This window comes from Condylura cristata, unplaced genomic scaffold (assembly GCF_000260355.1).
Source record: "Condylura cristata isolate star-nosed mole 26May11 unplaced genomic scaffold, ConCri1.0 scaffold00022, whole genome shotgun sequence".
In the NCBI taxonomy this organism is placed as follows: Eukaryota; Metazoa; Chordata; class Mammalia; order Eulipotyphla; family Talpidae; genus Condylura; species Condylura cristata.
The window spans coordinates 22,514,492-22,530,144 of NW_004567123.1; the positions used below are offsets into that span (position 1 = coordinate 22,514,492).

Sequence of the window (15,653 nt, forward strand, 5' to 3'; positions counted from 1 at the left end):
GGAGGGCCATCTTTTTCTAGTTTTAAAGAAAGTTTGGGTTATGGGATTTGAGATCTTTCTTTTTTACTAGACTACTAAATGTTCACCTACATATTTCTTTAGTTTTATCCCATAAAATTTTAGCATTTGGTATTTTTTGTTTTTATTTATCTTAAATAATTTTCTAATTTTGCCATGATTTCTTCTTGGACATATTGACTGTTTAAGAGTGAGCTGTTTAATTTCCATCTCTTTATGAATTTACCCTATTTCCTTCTGTTACTGATTTCTAAATTTAATCTACAATGTCATGGAATAGACTTCATATGATTTCAATCCTTCTCAGCTTATGAGGTATTTTTATGACCTTCATATAGCCTACCCTGCAAATGTGTGCTTAAGGAGTATGTGCATCTTTTGTTTTGGGGTGAAGCAGTCTATAGTTGTCTGTTCTGTCTAGTGATTTATAGCATTGTCAAGTTGTTTATTACCTTGTTGTCTTCTGCTTCATAGTTCCATTATTGAAAGTAGGATATTGACATCTCCTACTGTTATTGTTGAATTATCTATTTCTTCCTTCAGCTCTTAAATATTTTGAAACTGTTACTGGGAATTTATGTTTATCATTATTACTTCTTTCTGATAAGTTGACACTTTTGTCATTATAACACATCCTTCTTTGTCTCTCGTAACATATTTTTGTCTTAAAGTCTCTTTTTTATGGAATCACTAAAACTACTTCAGCTCTTTTTTTTGGTATCTTTTCAACCCTTTTATTTTCAAGTTATTTCTCTCTTTAAATCTAAAGTATATTGCACACACACACAAATAATAAAGTATGTCTCATAGATAGCATGTAAATTATGTTTTTTAACCTATTCTGACAAGGTTTGCCTTTTAATTGTTATATTTTATCCATTTATATTTAGTGTAATTACTGACAAAGTGTGATTTATGTCTGCCATCTTGCTATGTTTTCTATTTGCCTCACATGTATTCTTAATATCCTTGGTTGATGTCCTGGAAATTGCAATTAATATCTTAATTTAAGATAACCTAATTTAGATGAAGATCGGCTTAATCTCAATTGTATATAAAAATGATGCTCCAAATGAAATATAGTTCCATTTCCATTTCTTTCCTTTGTTATATCCTTGTCAGTCACATTATATCTTTATATATTAAAAACCATTAACACAGTTTTGTAATTATTGCTTTATTCTGATTCCTTTTATAGATTTTGTTTTTTAGAGCACTCTTAGGTTTACAAAAAAGTGATTGAAAATTACAGAGCATTCCCACATACCCTCTTCCCATCCACATATTCAGTTTTCTTGCAAATTAGGTTGGGAAACAAAATAGTTACATGTGAAAATACATTTATAATGTCTTTTATGTTTACCTTTATAGTTACTTTTTTCAATGCTCTTTTTAATTACTTTTTCTTGTGCAGGGTTTCAGGGTCAGGCAGAGATGAGAGACTTGGGTCTTTTTAGATCTTTCCTGGATATATGCACTTCCCTACACATATATGTGACTTTCTGGAGCTCCAGGAATATATAAGAGCTTTCCAGATCTCTCTATGAACATTTCATTCCCACTTTTTCCTTTAAAATATTTTTACTAGACTTTTGCTAGCCCTGAATACTGTCCCCAAGCAGCAGTGGCATAATACAATTACCACTGGTTGTTTTCAGCAAACAGCCTAAGGTGTTTTTCCCACTAAGCAAGCTCTGAGTCAGAGCAAATAACAACATGTACTCCAAGTGGGACTGTCAAGGAACTGCTGGACAGATCAAATAGTGACAACTGTCTGAGCATACGGCCTGCTGAGAAAGTCCAAAGTCAGGCTTACCTTCCAGTGACTGCTAGATTGCTAGTTTTCACAGCTACCATGTTTGCAAAGTTGCTGGCTCTCAAGCCCACCACCAACCAAGGGAGAGAGGGATGGCACTAGAGAAAATTAAGACACTAAAAAGCTCTCTATGTTCTTACTTAGATTCAGCCATTTCTTGAATAAATATTTTTTGTATTATTCAAAACTTGTTAATTTTCAAAGTCCTGAAAATTGATTTGCCTGTTGTTCTCTTAGGTTCTAGAAGAATGGATTTTTCAGGGGTATTTGTTCTGCATTTCTCAAAATTTTGTCCCTGCAATTGATATTTTTATTTGAGCACAAAAGTAATTTGGGACTTTTGTCCAGAATTCACGGTAATTTTGTCACAGCCATTTTGACTCTTAAATTCCATCCTCCTACTGTGAGATAGACACTGTGATGGATGCTCAGGAGAAGAGAGAGAACTTTAAACAATGATTCTTGCCCTCTAAGAGTTTATAGAGCAACTTAGGAGACAAAAACATGATTATGTAAACCTTTACATAAAGATAAGAAGAAATAGAGAGCAATGTAAGGCTTTCAGATAGTACTACACAATAGAACTTTCTGCAGTAAGTGAACTGTTCATTGACTTATGAGTAACCATTGGCCATATGAATTTAGTAGACATTAGAAATGTAGCCACTGTGACTGAGATATTACATTTTAAATTTTATTTAATTTCAATTGATTCAAGTTCAAATAACCACCTGTGACTACTTTATTGGGTATCGCAGCTCTAAAGTTAAATATTTCCTTGATTTTTCCAGAATGACTCTGGTGTAAGAATAGGTGGGGAGTATTTGCTTCCACCCTCTGAGAATCAGAACCGGTGGTTCTTGGGGGCAAAGCAGGAGCTGTGTGTTAAGGATACTTCCTAGCATATAATTGTGCCTGATGCACAGCGAATGCTGTTCTGTGACACTGCTGAAATCAGTTGTGTGTGAGCCACCAGAAAGAAGTAAGCTCTAGTCGACCCATGGAAGCAAATTTAAGACACACACCACCTCCCCTGCCCCCCACCCATCCACCCTCACTCCCATTTCCTAGCATGGACACAACCTAAAACGTGCAGTTTCGTAAGATGCAATTGCAGGGGCTGTGAAACAATGAGACACCCTTCCTAACCCAGTGGTCGATGCAACATTCCCTGCTGTCCCTGTGGCCATGAAACAAGCCCTTCCACCAGGGCTGCTGCGTGCACACTGATGCTGCAAGCGTGGGCTTCCCTTGGCTCATTCTGGCAAGTCCCCCTGAGTTCCAGAGTGCCCCCGCTGGTCAGTGCTGAAGTGGGACTTAGTGAAGAGGCTTTCCTCCTTGCCTGCAGAATGAACCGCACCTCCTCCCCCACCCACCCCTTTCACAGCTAGGAGAATTTGGGGGAAGGAGAAACGGAAGGGATTCTTGAGAGATACCCCTATGCACCCTTGGTCTGAGGGTGGGAGCCAGTCGCAAGGCCTGGGGCCTTCAGCCACCCCTAGTTCACAACAAGGACTTAAGGAGAAGGCCTTTACATAGCAGAAGCCAAGCTCAGGGTCAGCGCGGTCCGGGGGTTATCGGAGGGGAGAAGAAGCTTAGGGACCATGATCGGTACAGTCGGACATGGCAAGTGAATGAAATGCCTGCAGTTTGAATGAAAAGTGATCTTCATAAAATGAAGGACCATTCACAGTGGGAGGCCCAAGCCAACACGCAATGTCTGGGCTAAGAGGAAGGCCTCACCTTCCTCAGCTTCAGGGTCTTCATTTGTGAAATGGAGCTGATTTGTAAAATGGTAGGGAGGTTATGAAAGTTCGTAGGAGATATTTACGCAGTGCCCAGCACTGTGCTGGCCACACTGTTTCTTCCCCTGTCCCCTTGCCCCTTTGGCCATCACAGGGGATCAGTGCAGCCGATCCTAGACAGCAAGAAAGTTTGGGGAGCACCAAGGAAGAATCTCCTGACTCTGTAGTCAGAGATGAGCAAGACAGGACGATGGGCCTCTTCCTGGGACCTTGGGGTGCCCGGGACTGGCAGCAGGTTTGACTGAATAGGAAGCAGGGTGCACCCAGGCTTCTGTGTAGCCTCTCTGCTCTGGGTCCCTTGGCATGTCATGGAAGGGCCTGGCTGCGACAGCCCCCTCCTCTGCCTCTCACGTGTTTCCTAACTAGGTGTCAAGGTCTCTGGCCTTGGACCTTACCACCCACAACCAGAGGAGCACATAACTCCTCTCCTTCAGACCCACAAGTCACTCACAAGCACACTTTCTGCTGTGGCTTCCATCTCCCTGTTCACCCCTCTGTCTGCACCTTCCATCCTTTTCTGTGGTTGTAGTGGAGTCCCGTATCCTGCATTCACAGGGGACCCCCTGGGCTGGGAGGGGCATGCAGGGGATGCATATGTGTCTGTGTCCACACGGGCACAAGTGACTTCATGCTCAGGTGACCCACTGTGCGGAGCTCCAGCCTCTCCCTGCTGCGCCAAGTGGGGTGCCTGGAGACTGCCCATTAGGGATGAAGACTGCCTCTTCATCCCTTCTCCCCTCCCTCAGGCCCATTTGAGGAAAGTAGAGTCACCACTGTTCTTCATGGGCAGCTGGGGGGCCCTTCCAGTCTCTCCATCTCCTCTCCCCCTCTTCTCAGGCCCCATGCCCAGCCCTGAGGTTTGGAGAGCCTAGTAAGTGCCCTATCAACATGTTAATCAAATTACTTAGGAGCTAAAATTGACGCTGTTCATTAATTATACAAGATTATGCTAATTGTGCATGCAAATGCATGCAGGGGAACAGAAGGTGTTCAGGCGCATGGTGGGCCATTAGCATAGAGGATGGGGTGCGGGTGCATTGGCATGCTAATGTATGCGCCCTTGCTATTTATAGACCCCCCAGCCCATCTGTACTGCAGCCACCTCTGCCCTGGGTCTGATCATGCTGGGAGGCCAAGTCCAGGCGTGGCAGGTAGCTATGGCCCTGGGACTGCTGCCCCAGGCCAGGGCCAATGGCAAGGCCAGCCTCCTGTGGGCCACCCCCAGCTGGACCCGACTATCACACCAACCTCCTCTGTCATCCACCCTGCTCTAGCTTGGGCCCTTTGGGGCCTCTCTCTTCCTGGAGGCAAAATGACTCTTCTAATAGGAATGGCCAAGGAGGTCCCCCCTGCTGATTCCCCACAGGGGCCGAATTCCCCCGTGATTTGGTGCCAACTCCCCAGGTCCTGGTCCACCAATGCCCTCTTCAGTTTTGTCCGATGCCACTGGGAAAGTGACTTCGTGCCCCTGCCTACAGGCAGGACGGTCAGTCCCTCTGATGAAGGGTCCCTGCCATCCACTTCTCTTCCATGGAAAATGTTCCTGTCCCCAAGACCAAAAATGCCCAAGGCCACACGTGGCCCAGGGCAGCCCTGTCTCCTCTCCAGGCAGAGTGGCGGTGCCAGTGCACCTGCTGTGCCCCTCTGGCTTTGGTTTCTCTCCTTCCTGCTGGAATATCATTTCCTCAGGCCTCTCACCTCCAGACTGCACGTCCTGACACACAGAAGGCATCCGAGCATCTCCTTTGATGGTACATTGACTGAATGGGGGGGTGAGTAGTCCGGCCACTGTGCCATCCTCTGTCCTTGAGCTGGGAGCAGACAGATGCTGCCCTGGAAAATGTTCTGTTTCTTCTGAAGCTCATGACCTCAAAGGCAAGTCCCTTGGGGTGAACATTAGCAGAACACTTCCCCCCATACACACTTTCCCCATCCAAGCTGAAGTGCCAACTTTGAACTTGGAAATAAATACCTAGCTTGACTCTGCCCTTTGCTCCGATCCCCGTTATTTCTGACGGCGTCCAGGGCTGCCCTGCAGGTCCCACCCCAGGCGCCCTCGTTTCTCTCTTCTCTAGAGCTGCCTGTCCTTGATGGTAGCCATGAGCCACATGTGACTTTTAAAACTAATTAATGGCTCTAATTAATGAAGCTGAAATTTAAATTTTTATCTCTCAGTCACAGCAGCCACATCTCAAAGGTTCGATCACCCATGTGGCCAGTGGCTGTCATCTTGGGAAAGTTCTGTTGGAAAGTGTTTGTAATGGAGACTTTTTTTTCTTTTTTAAGATTTATCTGTTTATTCATATAGAACTGGGGTACAAGCCAGAGGTTCATGGGTGGTGAGAGTATTCACCAAAGACAGAGTAGGGAGCAGAACAGGCAGACTGACGAAGTACACTGCTGAGGGGAGCTGCGGGCGAGTCAGGAGAGGTCTGCTGTGCCATGTGGGTCACCTCCGGGGCCGGGGATCTAACTCGCACTGAATTGGCTGCGTCCAGCTTGCCATGCTGCGTCCTAACCTGCTGCACCACCAGGGAGGGCCTGACATTTGCTTTTCTTGCTCCTGATGGTCCTGTAGCTGAAGGCGCCCCCAAACTCAGTCCGGCTCTTTCCACTATGCACAACTTTCTCTTTGCCAGTGGGGACATTATTTGAACTCTTAAGTATCTCACGGGGATGTAAGAATTTTCCCTCCTTACTAGTGAAAAGCTCTGTGACATGGTTTCTTGGGATGTGATTCTTAGAAACAGCTGGAGACGGGGATTCTTCTGAAAGTGATGGATGGGAGGAAGTGATGAATGAAGAAGAAGCAGGATGGTAGGAGAAGGAGCTGAGCAGGGAGAGGGCCTCGCTGGACGCACTGTCAGCCCCCTTGGGAGCTCGGGAGATGATCAGCACCTTCCCCTGTGAGGGCAGTCGGTGTGGGGCTCTGGACCGCAGCTGAGGCGTGTGCATTCTGACCGTGCATCGTTCCCAGCAGTGGGGCAGCCACGAGCCCTGGAATTGCCAACATTTACAGCAGCTGGGGCTGTGGGGGAGTCCTGGTGGGCACCCCGCATTATGTGATACCTGGGCGCTGCCTTCCAAACATGTTCCACTCCCATCCTGTTCCCTCCCCTTGAGGTCCTGGAGTTTAACGAGGGACTTACATAATCCCCTCCACATTTTCCTTCTCTAGGGTCCCTTCTACATCAAGGTGCACACTAGGGGAGCTTTTCTTTCTTTTTATAAGATTTATTTATTTATGCAGACAGAGCTGGGGTACAGGCCAGAGGTACAGGGCAGTGAAAGGACTCACTAGAGACAGAGCGGGGAGCAGAACAGGCAGATTGACAAAGTCCACTGCTGAGGGGAGCAGTGGGCGGGTCAGGAGAGGTCTGCTGCTATGTGGTCACCTCGGGGCGGGGATCAAACTCATGCTGAAGTGGCTTTAGCATCTTAGTGCTGCGCTTTAACCTGCTGCACCACCAGGGAGGGCTTTTCCCCCACTAGGGGAGCTTTTCTTACTCACTGGTGTGACCTCTAACAAGTTATATGTAATTCAAATGTTCACACTTGAGTTACATCCCATCCTACATTTGCTTCTTTGGTAGGACAGGCTGCATTGAGGAGGAAGGCTCATGTTAATTTCACCTTCAGTATTTTTTACAGGGAGGAATAAAAAGTAGTTACAGAAATGATTAGGAAGCCTGGGCTAAGTTCGGGATATAGATAGGTGTGATGTGATGTAATGTAAGGTAGGTGTAAGGGTGATTTTACCTTTCCTCTAAGCCATATGCTTCAGAGTCATGATGCCCAGCTACCCAGCTCTGTTAACGGGGTGAACGCTGGTCACAGCTCTTCACCTGGTCGCTTCTTAAACTTTTTATTATGGACAATGTTGAGCACGTAGAATGGAACAATGAACCACATATGAACCTCACTGAGTTTCACTAATGACCAACTCTTGGCTTATCCTGTGTCACTGATCTTTAGTCCTGCAAATCTCAGACTGAGAGTCACAGTTCCGACAACCAAAGTCCAGAGGTAGGAGCAGGACTCCTCTGCAAGCCTGATGATCTTGCACCCTTGAGGAATCCCTCCTGTGGTCACTCACGTGGTGCCTGCAAAGCTCTCTCGGGGCTGCTTTTGAGTTAGAAGGGGTGCTGGCTGCATTAGCTGGGGCAGGGTGGAACTCTGAGCACCCCAGTTGGAGGGACTTCCCCAGCACTCTTGTCAATGTTACTGGCTCATGAAATCTGAAGTTCCCATCCTGACTTGGGCGTTTACATGACTTTGCAGCTTACTCTACTTCTCCTTGGCTTCCTCATCTGTGAAGTGAGAATGGTGGCAGCACTGGGAGAGGATTAGACAAGAGTGCAGTGATGCACTCAACAGAGTTCCAGGCACTTGCTAAGTATTTGATAAAAATTAGACCCTAATCATTTTTTTTCAGGTTTTGTAGTTTTGCATTTTATTTGTAACTCATGCTTATAATGGTGGTGTTTTCTACAATCTTTTTAAAACATGTTTTTTAATTTACTTATGCATACAAGAAATAGGGTGTAGGCCTAGGTGGAGAGGGTTGGGGGGAGTGGTGAGAGGATTCATTAGAGACAGAGTGGGGAGCAGAACAGGCAGATTGACTGAAATACACTGCTGAGGGGAGCAGTGGTGGACTGGAGAGGTCTGCTGTGCCATATGGATCACCTCCCTGGCCGGGGATTGAGCTCAGGCCACAGTGGCTGGCAATAATAGCTTGATAATGCTGAGACATTTTTTTTTAAGATTTATTTTATTATGCATACAAGAACTGGGGTACAGGCCAGAGTTGCACGGGGTGAGAGAATTCATCAGACAGAATAGGGTGCAGAACAGGCAAATCTATTGAAACGCACTGCTGAGGGGAGCAGTGGACCAGTCAGGAGAGGTCTGCTGTGCCATGTGGGTCACCTCCCTGACTGGGGATCAAACTAGTGCTTCAGTGGCTGTAGACAGCTTCACAGTGCTACGCTTTAACCTGTTTCCCACAAGGGAGGACCCAGTGCTGAGACTTTAACCCCTGTGCCACCAGGGAGGCCCTGGTGTTTTCTACATTCTAGTGACAGTTCATACCACTAGAATGTAGTTCATCATACCACTCTCTTTGTGAGGCCCAGTTGAGGAGACCTTGCCCCAGAGGCCCTCACAGCCACACTAAGCGTGGCACTGGGCACAGGTGCTGCTCCAACATCCTGATAAGCTCACCATCATGGGGACATCCTGATAAGCTCACCATCATGGTCTTATGAGGGTGCTCTGGTGAGCCAGGGCTGGGGACAGGCTTGTCTGGTTTCTTCCTCTCCAAACTGTAGCCAGACAAGGAAAATGGAGCTCCCCCAGTTTCTCTTCCCAACCAACAGGGAGCTTAGAGGGAGGCTAAGAACACTTCCGCCCTCTCCCAGCCATCCTCCTTTCTCACTCCCTACTCTCCCCTGGGGCTCATCCAGGCCGGGACATAGGTGCTTCCCTGGTGACAAGCAGGGCTCATAGCCCTCAGCAAAGTGCACCCTTCCCTGCCTCAGGTCCCGGCAGGAGGCCCAGGAGCAGATCTTTGTCCCTTGTCCTCATTTAGCCAGACCTTGCCAGCGCTTTTCTTTCTAGGGGAGTACACAGACACACACACTGTTACCCACACAGACACACACACACACACTGATACCCGCACAGACACACACACACAGATACACACATCCACAGACACACACACACACTGATACACACAGAGACACACACACAGAGACACACACACACACTGTTACCCACACAGACACACACACAGATACACACACCCACCGACACATACACACTGACACCCACCGACACACACACACACACAGATAGACACACACACATACAGAGACCCACACAGATGCACGGATGCACACACACAAGCAGGCACACACACACACAGACACACACACCCCTATATGAAAAAAGGTGGGGGGGGGAGGAGAAGGGACATGTGACAGGTAGCAGAGTATGATTGCCAGTTAGACACAAAGCTTATGTCCATAAGAAAATAAAACTGTAGACTTCTCATTTCTCTACCTAACAAATCGTCTACTTCTCCCCACAAAATCATTTGCATCTTGCCAGTTTTCTACAAACTAGCACCTCACTTTACAGAACCCGGGCCCTGGACAGTAAATCTGAGCCACCTACTCTGCCCTCGAGGACTGGAGCATCCATAGGCGGTTGTGTTAGCACCAAACTCTCCAGCAGCGTCTGGCACAGAGATAATGCAAACCACATGTGGAGTTTTAATTTTATTTTTTTTTATTTTCTGGTAGCTGTCTATTAAAGAACAACAACAAAAACCCAGTAAAATGCACTGTGACCGTGGATCTTGTCTAACCTAAGATCTCCCTCCGAACTATCATTTCAGCATGTATCAATATAAAATATTACTGAGCTGTTTTTAACCTTTTTCAAACGGAGTCTTGGAAATGTGATGAGTGTTCAGCACTTACAGCCCATTTCAGTCCAGACGGGCCGCTTCCCAGGGCTGTGCGTGGAGAGAGCAGCTGCAAAGCAAAGCCTAGCCCCTGGCTCTGAGCTGCACCGTCACCTGCAGGGCTGTGAGCAGGGCTGTGAGACAGGTGGCTGGACCCGCCCCAAGGGATTCTGACTGAGGGCCGGACAGGGCCAAGATTCTGCATCTCCAGCTTGGGGCTGGGGGGGCTCCTGAAGCCGGCCACCTGGAAGCCCCCCCCCCGGAAATGGCCGTCTCCGTCTCAGGGTGACTTCGAGACCCCCACATCATCTTTCTGCCGTCCTTCTAAACTGGGGGTCCTTTTTCTTACAGCCTAGGCTGACCCTGGGGGAGGGGGGCGCAGCAGGCCAGGCAGTGTCTGCACTTGCAGTGCCAGGGAGCAGCAGCCTGGTGGTGGCGTCTCCCGGAGGGGCATTGGGTGAGAGTTCAGCAGCGCCACCTTGGTTGGTGTGGACCCCGCACAGCTCAGCAGAGGCTCAGAGAGAAGGGAAAGGGGACCGGCCCTCCTCACCCCACAGAGGGCTCGGCCTCCCCTCCGGTGCTGCTCCTGCTCCAGTCCTCTGCTGGCAACAGCAGAGAGCCCAGACGCTCTCTGAGGGTGCACAGACTGCCATCCTGGCTCTCAGGAAGGGGCGTTTCCCAAAACCTGAGCGGGCTGGCTAGACAGGGAGTGGGAGCTGGTGTGAACCCAAAGGACAAAGGTTCCCTGGGCTGGAAAGAGAAAGGGCTGTAGAAGGAACACAGCTAGGACAGTGCAGGAGGCAGCAGGTCAGCGTCCTCGGTGGTCAGAAATAAAGTCTGTAGCCCCACAGGCCTGGAAGGCGCCCCAGCAGCCATCAGTCTCCACTCTCCTGCAGTGTGTAAAGGGCATCACCCCCTCCCCTGTGCTCAGAGTCTTGCTAAGACCGATGTTGCTATTCCTCTGGTCCTGAGGGCCCGGGGGTCAGAGCCGGCTCACTGGCGCACAGTAGGGACAAAGCCCCGCCGTCCCAGCCTGCGAGGACTGGAGGGCCAAGTAAGTGCTCATGTGTTGGTCTAAGACGCAGCCTCATCACTGCCACGCTGTGCATGAAGAGGAAGGCACTCGCCGTGTACCTGCTGGTGTCTGTGGTACGCACAGGGGCAGCGCTGTGGGATTGGGCGTTTGCTGTGCTGAAGGAATACACAGTACGCCTGGGGGAGGTGACGGGGGGGGGCAGCGGGGCTGCCATGTTGAGCAGGAGCTGCTGCTGCCGGAGGAAGGTTCTGCGTGAAGGAGGGAGGTGCGATGACCACGGAGTGGCCATGGCCAGGTTTTGGGCGATCACGTGCAATACCAGGTGCATCCGCGTGCCCACTCCCTGGGCACCCTGTGCCTTCTGCGCTGTGTAGGGGAGCACAAGGGTGGCATGGAGCACGTATGTTGGTTATGCTTCCGTGAAGATGGCATAGCGCGTGTGATGACTACACAGTTTGTGCAGTGGCTATCATGTTTATATTGAGTATTCGCTGTACGGATGCTTTGTGGTGCTGTGTGACGCGGACGCACTCCGTGATGGTCCACTACTTTGGGGCGTGTGCAAATCCATGGAGTATTTGCAGATCAGTGTGAGTCCATGCTCCTTAGAGAATCTACCTAGTGTGTGTGATGGGTGTGACTTACAAGTAACTGAGGCGACTATTCTTGGTATGGGTATGAGGAGCATACGCTTTGTGGGACAGGTAAGTTCGGGGTGACCTGCGCCCCTGCCCTGAATTTCAGCACCTAGCCAGGACTTCAGAGTCCCCTCCCCAGAGTCCCCCACCCCCCCGCCGGGCTCTCCCTGCAGGAGGTGGTGTCCACGACAGTGTGGACAGACCACACTGCCCGGGTCCGACTGCATGCTTGTGCGCAACAACTCCACGCAGTGAACAGTTGGAGGGTTCTCCTTGACTTGCATCGGGCACTTGGATGAGGCAGCTTGCTGTGGAATGCGGGGTCTGTGTGTGGGAGCCAGTGGGGTGTTGGGGGGGGTCACCCTGCAGAGGAGCCGTGGCAGGAGGCAGCTGGATCTTCATCTGTTTCCAGAACCCCCAGACCCTTGAGCCCACTGCCTCCGCTGTGCTGTTTCAGGTTCTTCCTCAAGTTCTTCCTCAAATGCAACCAGAATTGCCTAAAGAATGCGGGGAATCCCCGAGACATGCGCCGCTTCCAGGTGGGCCTGGGAGGAGGGTTCCCCGTTGTAAGCCAACCCTGCCTGATAGTGGGGGGCAGGGGGGAGGCGGTGGCACTGCTACCCTGGAAGAGGCCCCCCAGGGCAAATCGCTGCCCAGCTCTGCTCCAGGGCCTGGTGCCAGCTGGGGGCGGGGCAGCTTGGGTCTTAACTTATGCTGGCTGCCAAGGGAGGCTTCATTAGAGTCCCACTTAAGGAGATGCTAATTGTGACATTTTTACATGATTAACGACCCAGCTCATTTGCATACCCTGAAGCAGAGAGCAGCTGCCCTTAGCACATCCCCAACCTGCACACCTCTCCCAGTCAAGGGGGCTCCCCCATGGGTTCTCAGGCATGCTGCCCCCACCCCCCCATCAACACTGTCACTCCCACTTGCTAAGAGCCTCAAGATACAGCCTGGGGTGTATATTCACAAAAACAGTAGCGGCTCATTGCTCAAGTAACCAGAGTTGTTGTTTCTTTTTTGGGGGGGGGGAGGGGGCGGGGCTCTTGATTTTTCTAGCTTCTAGAGGTCAGTTCCCAGGGAATGTACTTCTAGGGGGTATCATGTGACCCAGCTGCCCTGGCTTCCACTCGCTCAATCCCTGAGGTGCTGAACCCCCTCTCACCCCTGTCCTGAGTTTCAGCACGTAGCCAGGACCTCAGTTGCAGCTTCCCCTTCCTGGAGTCCCCCACCCCCAGCCAGGCTGGCCTCGGCTCTCTCTGCAGGTGGTGGTGTCCACGACAGTGAGCGTGGACGGACACGTGCTGGCCGTGTCTGACAACATGTTTGTGCACAACAACTCCAAGCATGGCCGCAGGGCGCGCCGCCTGGACCCCTCCGAAGGTCAGGACCCCTGGCCCAGCTGAGGATGCCGCGGGCCCAGCCTGCCCGGGGCCCCACCTTGGCGCAACCCCTGACCTGGCTCCTCTCCTGCCTCCCATCCCAGCTGCCACCCCATGCATCAAGGCCATCAGCCCTGGGGAGGGCTGGACCACGGGAGGTGCCACCGTCATTGTCATCGGAGACAACTTCTTCGATGGGCTGCAGGTCGTGTTCGGGAACGTACTCGTGTGGAGCGAGGTGGGCCGCCCCCCCAGTCTTCCTCTGGGCCTAGTGGCAGGCCTGGGATTCCCGAGTGGAACCCGCAGGCCTCCTTTCTCCCCTCACAGCTCATCACGCCCCATGCCATCCGGGTGCAGACGCCCCCAAGGCACATCCCCGGGGTGGTGGAGGTGACCCTCTCCTACAAATCCAAGCAATTTTGCAAGGGAGCCCCGGGCCGCTTTGTCTACACAGGTAAGGAGAACGGTGGGGAAGGGGAGGCTTCTGGTGGGCAGAGGGAGCCCCACCCTGTGGGACACTGGTGATATCTACCCTGCAGGCCGACCTGCCTAAGCGGCTGCTCCCCTCATCCCACCTACCCCCAGAACCCTCCTCTTCCGTGCCTTTTCTCCTTGTGCTGCTCTGTCCTGTTCCCTGGCCTCTGGCTCTCTAGTCCCCTGCCATGGCTGCATCTGTCCTTACCAGCTGGACTTTCTCTGTGCCTCCAGGCTTATCCCAGGCTTCTCTATCCCCATCCCCTCACGCTCCCCTGGGACTAGAAGTTATCCGTGGGGATGGTTATTTCAAAGGTGTCCCCCAACAGGCTCTCTGTTTCCCAAACCTCCCCTAGATCTCTTGGTTCCCCCAAGTTACTCCAGGCCTCACTCTGCATGCACACAGAGAACATACCCTGTGCAGGGAGCCAAGGCATGCAGTTAATGTGGGGGTGAAAGTCACTCAGTAAGGGTGATACAGAAGAACCCCACACACGCTCTATATTTGACTGCTGGGCAGGACACGCTCCACCAGCATCCTCTGGCCCCGCTCCAGCCCAAGTCACCCACATCACCCCCAGCCCGTTGGACAAGTGTTCTGCAGGCCAGGGGGAGGATGGAGAAGGGGAGCAGAGAGCCCCTTATATGTGGGGTAGGGGCGGGGCCAGTAGTATTCCATAGTGACTGCCCAGGGAAACATCCTGGAAGGAGTAGGTGAAACTGGAGTAAGCTAGGAAAGTAGGGGTGACTGGGGGCCAGGGGGATGGGGAAACGGTCCCCGTGGGAAGACTAGGCAATTGTAAAGACCCACAATGAGTGCTTTATGCTTTGGGGAACACTAAAGAAAATTCACAAAACCTGAAGTTGGAGGTAGAGAGGTGGGGGGGGGGGTTTGAGGCTGGTGGTTACATCCAGGCCAGGCTGCCGGGGGAGGAGTGGAAGAAGAAAAGTGAGAGAAGGAAGTCTTGAAGCCTGGTCAGGTGCCGCATCCTCAAGGGTCTTGGGTGCCTGCCAGTTCCCTCCTTGGGCACAGCAAACCTGTAAGGGTCAGGTGCCGCTGAGTCCGCCTGAACTGTGATACATGGAAGGATGGTTTTTTCTTTTGTGTAATCTGTATGTTCCTAGTAAGGCCAGACACAGAAACAAAGTGTTTCCTCCAGTCGTGGCCCTGGGTATCTAGAAGCCAAAATGGACATAGTTTCCTTTTTAAAAGGACAAAAAGGATCTTGGCAAGGGCCTGGCTTGGAGATACTGGTGAATGAATGAGCGAAAAGGGAATTGAAACTTCTCAGACCCTTGCTGTCCCGTGTGCCCCCCAAGAGATTTGGGCCGGGCTGATGGAGGGGCTCTCCAGCGAGGCTCCAGGACCCGCGGTTTGCGGGCTAGGTCCTGCACCTGGCTGGGAGGGGGCGCCCTCCAAACGCCACCCCTCTCCCCAGCCCTGAATGAGCCCACCATTGACTACGGATTCCAGAGACTACAGAAAGTTATTCCCAGACACCCCGGAGACCCCGAGAGGCTACCCAAGGTACTCAGAAGGGCGCGGTGGGGCGGGGGTGAGGGTTTCCCATGGCCTAGGGGGTGAGGAGCGGGCTCTGGGGCGCTCCGCCGCGCCCAGGGGCTGCCCTCCCGCCCCGGCTGTCTCCTCCCTGCCTGCAGGAAGTGCTGTTGAAGCGGGCGGCCGATCTGGCGGAGGCTCTGTACGGAGCACCCAGCAGTAACCAGGTATGGCGCCTCCGCCGGGCGGCTCGCGCGCCCCGCCCCGGGCCGCGCCCGCCACGCCTTCCTCGGCTGCCCTGCAGGGCGAGCGCGCTGACCCTTGTCCCCGAGGGAGGCAGCCGCAGGGCCTCTGTGGGGCCCGTGCTGGAAAACTGGGACGGAGCTCGAAGCCTCCGGGAAGGCGCCGGGCAGCGCCTGACCGCCAGGTGGCCAAGGACAAAGGTGGCCGTGTCCGACCTATCATGCCCAAGCGCAGGGCGGGACGAGGCGGACAGGCCAAGGTGGAC

General features: G+C 51.5%; 1 protein-coding gene across 2 annotated transcripts in view; it reads left to right on the plus strand.

The window, feature by feature from the left end:
- EBF4 (early B-cell factor 4) overlaps window positions 1-15,653 on the plus strand; it is a 48,237-nt gene that overhangs the window by 25,473 nt on the left and 7,111 nt on the right. Inside the window, exons 7-12 of one of the 2 annotated variants that reach the window (XR_001145707.1) lie at window positions 12,246-12,327; window positions 13,057-13,174; window positions 13,278-13,411; window positions 13,501-13,627; window positions 15,087-15,175; window positions 15,307-15,373. Coding sequence is in view for 1 of the 2 variants with exons in the window: in XM_012728361.1 (XP_012583815.1) it covers window positions 12,246-12,327; window positions 13,057-13,174; window positions 13,278-13,411; window positions 13,501-13,627; window positions 15,087-15,175; window positions 15,307-15,374 (618 nt within the window). In the remaining variant the exon portion in view is untranslated. Of the gene's footprint in view, window positions 1-12,245; window positions 12,328-13,056; window positions 13,175-13,277; window positions 13,412-13,500; window positions 13,628-15,086; window positions 15,176-15,306; window positions 15,375-15,653 lie in introns of both variants that reach the window. The other variant, XM_012728361.1, reaches the window with a different exon arrangement.